Genomic DNA, 12,518 nt, shown 5'->3' on the forward strand with positions numbered 1-12,518 from the left:
GTGCCACTGTACTCCAGTCTGGGCGACAGAGTGAGACTCTGTCAAAAAAAAAAAAAAAAGAGAGAGACTTTGTACAGTGAATTCGCTAAACAAAAACAAGAGGAGGCGGGGAGCCAGGCATGCCCTGCGGAGGAATCGAGCCAGTCACAGCCTTCAGCTCTCTCCCTGGTTTCCCAGAAGTCAGCAGCAGGTCAAAAAGCAGCCAGCCATGGCTCTCAGGTGGGCCTCATGTTTTCCTCGTCACCAGCTGCTGTTTATTCCAACGCTGCCATGGAAGCTGCAGGTTAGATCTACAACGGCCCCAACAGGGTCCACCGCACACGGTCAAAGTGCTGAGGACGGTCATTGCTGTCTTCCAGCCCAGGAGCTGAGGGTCCTCTTGGGATTGCAGGTGTCAGAATACTCTTGTCGACTTGAGGTCTTGGCCTGGGCTCTGAACCCAAGCAGCTGATAGGAGGTGAGAAGCTCTGAGACCCTTCTGCAGGGGCCTCGCCGGGCTGGAGAGAGCAGCCAAGGCACCCAAGCAGGCAGCACTCAGGACCCATTGAACATGCTGCCCTCACCTCAACCAGCAGAAACCTGCACTCACACCTCCAAGTTCCTTCTGCCCAAGAGGGAAGCAGAGAGCCTGGCACAGACACAGGCCACGAAGGCGCCGTGTTTGGCAGAGAAGCCAGGAAGACGCCTCTGGAATCACGTTCTATCAGGGCCGTGTCCACACACTGCGGCCTCATCATCCATAGGCAATGGCCATTTGGCCTTTTGTGACCCTGCTGTCTCAAGGCAGTGCCCCATGGAAGGTCAGTGCTGGTAATGGCATCCTAGGGCTAGAGCTCTGCATTAGTCTGTTCTCATGCTGCTATGAAGAAATACCTGAGACTGGGTAATTTATAAAGAGGTTTAATTGATTCACAGTTCCACGCGGCTGGGGAGGCCTCAGGACATTTACATCCATGGCAGAAGGCACCTCTTCACAGGGCGGCAGGAGAGAGAATGAGAACCAGCAAAGGCGGAAGCCCCTTATAAAACCATCAGATCTCGTGAGAACTCACTATCAGAAGAACTGGATGGGGGAAATCACCCCCATGATTCAATTATCCCCACCGGGTCCCTCCCACAACACGTGGGGATTATGGGAACTACAATTCAAGATGAGATTTGGGTGGGGACATGGCCAAACCACATCAAGCCCCTTACATGTTTCTAAGCATACACGAGGCCAGAAGCTGCACACCCAACCTTGGGTACACCGGGGTGTCCTAGCATCAGCTTCCCGTGAGGTCACAAGGAAGGACATCCCTTTCCACAATCTTGGCTGCTCGGCGGTAAAACCCCCACCCGCAATGCTCAATCTGCACTATGTTGGCCCCAGTACATGGGCTGCCCTTCCTGTTAGCTCGGGGAGGGTTGTTGGAATGATAAGGGATATATTTACCTGATAGCCCAACTCCCACCTCTCCAGAAGCCAGTCAGAAACCTGTCCCCCAAAGGCACAGATCCCACATGGCCTTTGAGACTTACCCACTGTAAGAGCAAACATGAAGGGAAACTAAGGGGCTGGATTCTCCCTGTTGAAAATAAAGGGAAAGGACCCTCCCCCACCCTGCCCAGCTTTCTTAGAGCCTTGACTTGAGAGAACTTATAACTTTTAGGTTCTTTCTCTGTCTCTGAGATATATGTGAATCTTTTAAACAGCTAAATAAGACTCTTGCCAGAAATGTCTTTTGCAAGGACCTGGAAGCCATCTCTCTGAAATGTAATCATCAAAGAAGATAGGGCCTCTATCTCCTAGTTTCCTTTTTCTTTTTTTTTTTTAAACCTGTCATCTTTTATTAATGTTTTCATAACTCTGCTCTCCCAGAAATAGGAAGGTAGGTTTCTAACTTTGATGGTGGCTTCACTCCAAAACTACCTACTGTCTTAAAGATATGAGAAGTTTAGTGTTTTTCCTTTTTTTTTTTTTTTTTTTTTGAGGTAGTGTCTTGCTGTCACCCAGGCGGGACTGCAGTGGTGCAATCTCGGCTCACTGCAACCTCTGCCTCCTGGATTCAAGCGATTCTCCTGTTTCAGTCTCCCGAGTAGCTGGGATTACAGGCATGCGCCACCACGTCCAGCTGATTTTTGTATCAGAGACGAGGTTTTGCCATGTTGCCCAGGATGGTGTCTAACTCCTGACCTCAGGTGATCCACCCATCTCGGCCTCCCAAATTGCTGGGGTTACAGGCGTGAGCCACCGCGCCCGGCCTATATTTTCCTTTGGATGAAGCCAAACAGTGAACACCAATGGTCCCCCCAATCACCAGGTGAATCTAAGATGAGCTCCTTGTGACAAATGGCACCACCAAGTTGTCTTACTTGAGGACTAGTTACGGTTTCTCTTGAGAACACAGATGTCACGGGTTGTGTCTGCTCGGCTCTATGAAACAGTGAGATTGCTTTCCATCTTTGCAGTCTCAGTGGATTGCCTGTGATGCACCTCGCATTCTGGTTTAATGCTTATCCAATAATAAAACTGTTTCCTTCTCTCCTACCTTTGTGGAGAGGTTTTCTGGATTGGGAGGAGACTTTGTTTTTAATTCTACTTCCCAACCACGCCCAACCTCAATCACGAAGCATGACTTACTTTGAACATGGCTGCCTGCGGCTCACCAAGCTCATGGAACGGAGGCTTGCTGGTGGCCATCTCAATGATGGTGCAGCCCAGGGACCAGATATCGGCTGGGGCACCATATCCGCGAGGCCCTTGGTCAATTATCTCAGGTGCCATGTACTGCAGGGTGCCTATTTGGAAAACAAACAAACAGGCTGTGGGTACCATATTGCTCAGAAACTAAGTGGCCTGTAGTCCCAGCTACTCAGGAGGCTGAGGCAGGAGGATCACCTGAGCCCAGGTGTTGGAGACCAGCCTGGACAATATAGCAAGACCTTGTCTCAAAAACAAAACAAAACAAAAAACCCACCACTAATTGTGAAATGAATGGCTTCACGAATGGCAGATGGAGTCTTGTCCCATGCATAAATAATATGGTTGCTTCTTTTTTTTTTTTTTTTTTTTTTTTGAGACAGAGTCTTGCTCTGTCGCCCAGGCTGGAGTGCAGTGGCGTGATCTCGGCTCACCGCGAACTCCACCTCCCGGGTTCAAGCAATTCTCACGCCACAGCCACCCAAGTAGTTGGGATTAGAGGCACACACCACCATGCCCGGCTAATTTTTGTATTTTTAGTAGAGACGAGGTTTTACCATGTGGGCCAGGCTGGTCTCTCTGACCTCAGGTGATGTGCCTGCCTCAGCTTCCCAAAGTGCTGGGATTATAGGCGTGAGCCACTGCTCCTGGCCTGACTGCATATTTCTTTGACCAGAGGCATGCAACATGCCTTCCTTTAATACTAACCACGTGGAGAGAGGACTGCCTGGCCCATCAAAGGACAAATGGCGCAATTCAGTCAGCACATATTAGTACATGCCAAATACAGGGAAGCCAGAACGTGAGAAACACAGCCTGATGGTAGGGAGGTGCCTAGTGGAGGAGACAGACAGAATGCTGGCAGCGGTGGCAGTAATGGCAAAATGTGGTAGGTGCTAGGACAGAGAAATACACAGAAGGCTACAAGAACATTAATAAAATAGGGTTTGACTCTCTGCCTGGTTCGGGTCAGGGAACACTATGGCTGTGTCCATTTGGGCCTCTGAGGAGTAAAATGCCAAGACGAGATGAGACATATGAGAGATTTATTGGGGAGAAGGTCTCTGAAGGACAAAGCGGGAGGGAGCATGGTGGGCAGGGCCGGCTGCGGACCACATGGCAGGTCCAACACCTGGGAGTGGAGAGGAAGGCAGAATCAGGAAGAATCTGGGATGGGAGAGCAGCCCGGAGAGGGCTTCAGCCAGGCTGCTGGGGAGTCTGCAGCCCCAAGTCATCCACTGGAAGAGTCCCACCTGGGTTCTAGCACCCCTGCCAGGCTCAGGCCTTGGTGGGGAGCAGCCTGGGTAAAGTGTAACTTTGCTGGGTTGGTAGCCGGGGCTGTCAGGGAAGCAGGGTCCTGCTGTGAAGGCTGGAGGGCTGGACAAAGGGGATCATGGGTGTGAGATAGACAGCGGTCCGGGGAACAAGCGATGTCTGACACGGGGCAGGGGGTGGGAATAGTTAAGGAGGCAATGGCAAGGGCACAGGCCCAGTGGCAAGCAGGGTGGGCCCAGGGCTCTGGCTTTGGACGTGCTGTTGTGGGAGACAGCACACGGGGAGGTCAGTCAAGGGCTCTGCGAATAACATCCTTCGTTTTCCTTGAAACTCAGCCTGTGCAAAGGGGACATGTGTGAAAGTGACAGCAGCTCCTGGGGGCTGGCAAAGAAATTTAGAAAAAGACAGCAAAGTCAGAGATGACCTTGGCCACGCATGAATAGAACACTGAAACCCAGAGAAATTCAAAGGCCTATCTGAGGATTACACAACTAAAGGTTTAATCAATGAAAGCAGGGCCGGGCACGGTGGCTAACGCCTGTAATCCCAGCACTTTGGGAGGCCAAGGCAGGCGGATCACCTGAGGTCAGAAGTTCGAGACCAGCCTGGCCAACATGGCGAAACCCCGTCTCTACTAAAAATATAAAAATGCAAAAATTAGCCAGACATGGTGGTGGGTGCCTGTAATCCCAGCTACTCGGGAGGCTGAGGCAGGAGAATCCCTTGAACCTGGCTCGCAGTGAGCTGAGATCGCATTACTGCACTCCAGCCTTGGCGACAAAGCGAGACTCAGTCTCCAAAAAAAAAAAAAAGGAAAGCAAAGGGCGCACTGGCTATAAAGAAAGTTTGGAGAAGCTACCTCCTGTGTCCCCCTCTGGAAGATCCTATGTCTTATTAGCATTCTTTAAATACTCTAGGGGCAGCTGTGACGGATGGAATGTCCTGCGCTGATGGCAACGTTCTATTCTGTGTGGTTAAATATGGTAGTCACTAGCCTCATATATTTGACTGTTGGGCCCTTGAAATGTAGCTAGTGAGACTGAAGAAATGCATTTTTAAGTTTTAATTGTATTCAATTACAAGTGACTTAAATATAAACTTAAATATGAATTGGGTTGTATCAGTGAGCACAACAGATCGATGAGGAACAAATGATGGCTTTGGTCTCCAGAGCTGATGCCCTGGCGGGGAAATGTTCAGTGAGTTGCAGAGTTGGGCAACATGGCAGCACATTACACTTGATGCCCTGTTAGGAAATCCCAGAGCCCCAAGAAGGGAACGTCCGATGACACAATATCCCCTATGGGCTCTTGCTGCTGTAACAGAGGGAGAGGTCTTGGCAGGGAATGTGCCTTCTAACGAATCCCTAATTGAGGAAGGATCCGATACTGTGCTGCTTATGAAGCTACCCTCTTCTCAGCTCTGCTCTGTGATGCTGAGTCTGGGACTCTGCTTCGCCTGCAGCTCCCCATCAGGCTCTGCAACCAGGTGGCGCTAAAGAGAGACCCTGGAAGGATGCGGGAGGGAGCGGAGACCTGCTGTGTGCTTGCTGTGGCCCTAAGCTTGGCGTTGGACCCTCAGTTGGCCCCAGTCTCCAGCTGTGTGTCACCCCGTACTTCCAGAACCAGCCTCATCTTGCCCCTCAGAGGTACCTGCTCCAGCCTGGTGACACTCCCTCCGAACAAGTTCTAATCTCACCCTCCCATTTGACCCCCAAGCCCCAGGGGTATAGGCTTCCTGATACCTCAGGGCCTCCCTTTCTGCCTTTTTGGTTTTTGGTAACCAGCAAACAGTTATTTCTATTAAATTCTCTCCATGGAAATAACTGGGGTTATTTTTGTTTTTCTGCCTGGACCCTGACTAATATAATCACTAAATTTATTTCTTCAAAGAGCAAGAGAATACATTTATAGATGTATCCAGCAGTAGAAAAGAAACGCTAAACCAAACATCAATGGCTAATTGGCTCTGATCAAATAACTGTCCATCCTGGTACAATTATTTCATAATTGAAGCCTATTTAGTCTGCTTAATTCTAAATTTGGAGATTTTGCACAGCAAAGGAAACAGTCAGCAAAGTGAAGAGACAACCCACAGAATGGGAGAAAATATTTGCAAAATACCCCTCTGCCAGGAGATTAGTCACCAGAATATATAAGGAGCTCACACAACTCTATAAGAAAACATCTAATAATTAGATTTTTAAAAATGGGCAAAACATCTGAATAGACATTTCTCAAAAGAAGACATTTGTAAATGGCCAACAGGCATATGAAAGGGTGCTCAACATCCCTAATCATCAGAAAAATGCAAATCAAAACCACAGTGAGATAGCATCTCACTGCAGTTAAAATGGCTGATATCCAAAAGACAGGCAATAACAAATGCGGGCGAGGATGTGGAGAAAAGGGAACCCTCATACACTGTTGGTGGGAGTGTAAATTAGTACAACCACTATGGAGAACAGTTTGGAGGTTCCTCAAAAACCTAAGAATAGAGTTATCATAGGATCCGGCAACCCCATTCCTAGGTATATACCCAAAAGAAAGGAAATCAGTATATCAAAGAGATATCTGCACCCCCATGTTTGTTGAAGCACTGTTCACAATAGCCAAGATTTGGAGGCAACCTAAGTGTCCATCAACAGATGAATGGATAAAATGTGGTACATATACACAATGGAGTACCATTCAGCCATTAAAAGAATGAGATCCTGTCATCTGCAACAACATGGATGGAACTGGAGATCATTATATAAAGCGAAATAAGTCAGGCATAGAAAGAGAAACATTGCATGCTCTCACTTATTTGTGAGAGCTAAAAATCAAAACAATTGAACTCAGGGACATGGAGAGTAGAAGGATGGTTACCAGAGGCTGGGAAGGGCAGTGGGGACTGGGGGAAGGTGGGGATGGTTAGTGGGTACAAAAAAAAATAGAAAGAATGAATAAGATCTAGTATTTGATAGCACAACAGGGTGACCATAGTCAATACATTTTGGCTGGGCATGGTGGCTCATGCCTGCAATCCCAGCACTTTGGGAGGCCGAGGTGGGTGGATCACTTGAGCCCAGGAGTTTGAGACCAGCCTGGGCAACACAGCGAGACCCCATCTCTACTAAAAAAGTACAAAAAATTAGTCAGGGTTGGTGGTGTGCACATGTAGTCTCAGCTACTTGGAAGGCTGAGGTGGGAGGATCACCTGAGCCCATGAAGTTGGGGCTGCAGTGAACTGAGATCACGCCACTGCCCTCCAGCCTGGGCAGATGGGAGTGAGACCTTGTCTCAGAAAAAAAAAAAAACTGTACATTTTAAAAAACTGAAAAGAGCATAACTGGATTGTTTGTAACACAAAGGATAAATGCCTGAGGAAATAAATACCTTATTTACCCTGATGTGATTATTACACATTGTGTGCCTGTATCAAAATAGTCTATATACCCCATAAATATATATACCTGCTATATACCCACAAAAGTTAAAAATAAATTTGCAGATTTTTTAAAATATGGAGCCATGGTGAACAGCACTCTTTCTAAAGGCAAGGATTTAATAATGACATTCATATTAGTTATTTATTGCTGTTTAAGAAATGATCCCCCAAATCTATCAACTCAAACAACAAATAGTTAGGTCTTACAGCGTTTCTAAGGGTTGAAATCCAGCAGCAACTAACTAGCTGGGTGGACCTGGCTCAGGGTCTCCCAGGAAGTTGCAGTCCAGATGTCAGCTGGGGCTACAGTCATCTGAAGGCTGGACTGGGGCTGGAGGATCAGTTTCCAAGCTCACTAAGGATAGAGCTAGTGGGGGGCTTCGGTTTTTCAGTACATGGGATCCTCCATAGGACTGGTTTGAGACATGGCTTCCCTCAGAGAGACTGATCCAAGAGAAAGAGGAATGGCACACTGCCTTTTATGACCTAGTGTCCAGGTCACACACCATCACTCCCACTTCTTCCTATTCATCAGGAGCAAGTTGCTAAGTCCAGTCCACATTCAACGGGAGGGAACTACGCAAGGGTGTGACTATCAGGAGGTAGGTATCATTGGGGGTCATTTTGGAGGCTGCCTGCCACAAATCTGACTCCTGGTGAGCACTTGATGGCTTACCAATTGTCTCCACGTAGCCTTGTCCATCTGACTCAAACGATTCTGGAAGGTTAGGCAGAGGAAGCACTATCTACCGTTATTCCTACTTTACACAGGAGGCAACTGAGGTTCAGAGAGGCTAAAGGATTCACTTAGGCTAGAACCCATATCTTCTACCTTCAAGTTCAGAACTACACACCATGACATCACTCATCCATACGCTACATCAAGAAGAAGCGCTGCTGGAAAAAAAAGCTGCCTGAATAAGAGTAGCACGTGTAAGGATTTCCAAAGCCATATTGGAGCATCTTTCCATGTAACTGGAAGGTACAGGGCACTAATGGAAAACTGGGTGCTCCATTTTATTCACTACTGTATTCACAGGGTAACCATCCACTCTCAGAACAGCTAACAGAGAGAGATAAACGCACACAACTATTTCAGATACTCAAGGGAACACTCCCTGGCAGGGTGCATGTTGGGTGTGTACATCAGCTAACCCAAAGGCTGGATTCTGTCAAGAAAACCAAGTGAAGATGGCATTGTGGGGCATCTGAATCACGCACAAATCCTGGAAAATTGGGTTTCCTTCAATCTGGCTCTCATAGGCCAGGCACGGTGGCTCACACCTGAATCTCAGCACTTTGGGAGGCCGAAGCAGGTGGATGGCTTGAGGTCAGGAGTTCAAGACCAGCCTGGCCAACATGGTGAAACCCCGTCTCTACTAAAAATACAAAAATTAGCCGGGCATGGTGGCGTGTGCCTGTGGTCCCAGCTACTTGGGAGGCTGAGGCAGGAGAATCGTTTGAACCCGGGTGGTGGAGGTTGTACTGAGCCATGAACGCGCCACTGCACTCCAGCCTGGGCGACAGAGTAAGACTCCATTTCAACAAAACAAACAAACAAAAAAAAAATCTGGCTCTCTTGGGGCCCCATATGCTCCCTAACCTATATTTCCTCCAAGGTATGCCCTACCACACTGGTCACTGGTCACAGCCCACTACGGCTCTTAGGTACCTACACCAGTGCAGTGGTGCAGAGTTCAGAACAAGGTGACCAAGAGACCCACAGGCACTGACTCAGCCCCCCTAGGGCACAAAATCCACTGGTGACTCCTGGAGAATTGTCCAATAGGATTTTCAGATTACCAGCAAATAAGACACACAGCAGAAGACACGAGTTTATAACCGAGGCCCAGGGACCTTCTAATCTGATCAAGGGGCTGAGAGAGTTGACAGAGTAGTTTAGGGGGGTGGTGCTGAGACAGCTTCTTTAGAGAGAGCTATGCTGGGCTGCCTACCCTCTCCCAAGTTACAGGATTTGGGGCAGGACTGTCCCCAAAAGGGCGTGGGCCCAGGGCAACTCAAGCCACTCAATACCAACTTATGATCATCACATCTTCCACAGGCCCTTGGAGATACCGTTAGAGCCTAAATTTCAAGATTTCATATTAATCAAGTACAGAAAAGAAAAGTAAGGTACGATTTTCCCATAGTCCAGGGGACTACCCTAGTTGACCTGACCAAGGGATAAGCCTGGTGGAAAGGGGGCGCCACTTGTTCCTAACCCAAAGCCTTTGAAGGGGGCTTCACTGAGCGACTCAGCTCCATGTGTATGTGTTCCTGTAGGTAAATTACACAGTGGACTGGCTCCCAAGTGAGCAAAGGTTAACTTCCAGCAGCAGACAGGGGGCTGTAAGGTGTGGGGATACTGCCACACCCTCTCAACAGTGGGCTGAAGCTGCTTGAACTCTGGACACCAGATGGGGGACCCTATTACAGAAATACTGCCTTAGGGTTTATCTTTTATTTTTATTATTTATTTGATTGATTGACTGATTGACAGGGTCTCATTCTGTCGCCCAGGCTGGAGTGCAGTGGCACAATTATGACTCACTGCAGCCTCATTCTCCTGGGCTCAAGTGATTCTCTCGCCTCAGCCTCCCGAGTAGCTGAGACTACAAGTGCGCACCACCACACCCAGCTGATTTTTATATTTTTGGTAGAGACGGGGCCTCACCATGTTGGCCAGGCTGGTCTCAAACTCCTGGGCTCAAGCGATCCTCCCACCTCAGCCTCCCAGAGAGCTGGGATTACAGGCGTGCCCAGCATATGGTCTTCTTAAAAGGAATCCTGGGAGTCTCTCTCAGAACCTATTCTGGGCCAGGGGCTGCCCAATAAAAAAATAAAGAAAAAAGAAAAGGAATTCCTGCTCAAACGCAGTCCTCCACGATCTGAATCCCTCAACAGAAAGAGATGGAAGGAGGAGGTGATGTAAGGGGTAAATAACTGGGAGGAGGGGGCAGTCAGCCAAAGGACAGGCCCCTGCCCACGACACAGGAGTTACATCCAGAGGGAGCCAGCGAGGGAAGATAACTAAACATCAGCCAGGCCCACAGCACACAAAGCCAGTTTCCAACAGTGCTAGTCAAGTGACAACTTTCTCTGCCCCTGTCCTCCTTCCTGCAGCTGGTGATTAGGGAGAAAAAGCCAACACCCAGCTCCTGACCACAGGTCGCTGCCTGCAGGGAGACGGGAGAGGGGTCTGACTTTTGAATGAGGACCAGAGCGTTGATCAGTATATCAGCCTGAATCTTTTTTTTTGAGACAGGGTCTTGCTCTGTCACCCAGGCTGGAGTGCAGTGGCACAATCGGCTCATGCAACCTCCGCCTCCCGGCTTCAAGCGATGAGTCCTTTTTAATTCCTGAATTCAGACTGTGTGCGCTCCTTCAAGTGTCATTATGACTTTCTCTGTTATGTAAGGGTGGCTGGAAAAGTCAAAGGAAAGAACTCCCGCCCCAGGCAGGATGAAAAGTGGGAGAGAAAAATCCAGTGGCTTTTGTGATTACACCCTTTGAGTCCAATGGGTTCAACACGTTAGTTACACACACAAACTCAGTTCTCTCAAAGGCTCCTTCCAGCTCTAATAACCCATGACTTCTAAGTACAAGCGAGTATTTAATTAGCAAACACTTCAATTGCACTTGCTATGTGCCAGGGACCAGTCAAAGCACTTCATCAGTAACTCACTTTACCCTCATAAAAACCCTATGAGTAGGTACAACGAGCATTTCTATTTTACTTACGAAGAAACTGAGGCACATGGAGATTAAGTAATATGCCCAAGGTCACACAGCTAGCAAGTGGTTGGGCCAGGATTTGAACCAACGATGTTTGCAGCCAGACGAGAACAGACTTCCTGTCCCGAGTTCTCCTTCTAGGTATCTACCCAAGAAGGCTGAAAACACATGTTCACACACGCTTTGTATGTGAATGTTCACAGCATCATTATTCACAGTGGCCAAAAAGTAGAAACAATCCCAAATGACTGTTAACTGGTAAATGGATGAACAAAATGTGGTTCTCCACACAATGGAATGCCATTCAGCCATGAACAACAACGAAGTACCCATACACACCACTGCATGGAGGAACTGCAAAAACAGGACTCAACGTGCAAGAAGCTACATGCAAAACCCCACATATTGTATTCATTCCAAGCATATGAATATCCACAACGGGCAAAGCCACACAAACACAACAAAGCAGATGAGTGATGAGCTGGGGCTGGAGTGGGAATGGGGATGAGTACCAAGGGGCACGGGGTCTGCTAGGTTCAGACACCGGATCGTGGTGATGGCTGAGCAACTCAGTAAATTTACTGAAAACCAAAGAATTGAGTACTTCTAATGGGTGCTTTGAAGATATGTCAGCTATACCTCGATAAGGCTGCTAAAAAAAAAAAAGGCGGGGCTGACCCTGGCTATAACAGCCCTTCCTCCTGTTCTCGCAGGTTCCTATGTGTGGGGCAAACCCTTCAGAGGAACACAGGGAGGGAGGGCTCCAGGCCAGGAAGTTGACTGAAACCCTCTGGCTCTCCTGCCAGGCTGAGCAACCACAGACCCAGAGTTCTGCACCAACCAGCTGAGATTTCCTTACAGAACTGCTCTGTTTTGCAAAGAGCAATTATATGCGGGGGAATTTCCTAACCAAAATGAGACCCCTTCCTTATTATCCCCCAAACACCCCTGCATTCTTTTGCAATGCAAAATCTGTGCCTCCCCAAGCCAATTACTTGGGAAGTGTGATATGCAAGGATGAATTATACATGTGTTTCTTTGTGAGTTTGTTTCCTCCTCAGGGAAGCTAATTATGAGATAAATTGTTGGGGGTTTTATGTCTTCAAATAACTCCTTGTCATATCAGAGCCCCTCTTGCTATGTATTGCCAAGCTAATTGGTGGCTTCCAAAGAGGAAGATACAAGTCATTTTCAATTAGGGTAGTAAAATGCTAAAAGAAAATGAAGTGCTAGTCATACACACATATTCATATACACACATTGACAGATGTATACGTATATTTATACCAGAAACAATGAATGAAAATTCAATGCACTCTTTCTTTGGGAGATTCTGATAGTGTCCCTGGTATAGTATTTTCCCATTTTCAGGCACACGTACCTCCCCTTGTGT

The 12,518-nt window shown here is 48.0% G+C and overlaps 1 protein-coding gene across 1 annotated transcript in view; it reads right to left on the bottom strand.

Annotated features, from left to right (window-relative positions):
* Positions 1-12,518, bottom strand: part of MAP3K15 (mitogen-activated protein kinase kinase kinase 15) — a 151,594-nt gene that overhangs the window by 16,975 nt on the left and 122,101 nt on the right. Inside the window, exon 19 of the mRNA XM_054676915.2 lies at positions 2,624-2,781. Within this exon, the coding sequence (XP_054532890.1) occupies positions 2,624-2,781 (158 nt within the window). The remainder of the gene's footprint in view (positions 1-2,623; positions 2,782-12,518) is intronic.

Source organism: Pan troglodytes, chromosome X, assembly GCF_028858775.2.
Source record: "Pan troglodytes isolate AG18354 chromosome X, NHGRI_mPanTro3-v2.0_pri, whole genome shotgun sequence".
Taxonomy (NCBI): Eukaryota; Metazoa; Chordata; class Mammalia; order Primates; family Hominidae; genus Pan; species Pan troglodytes.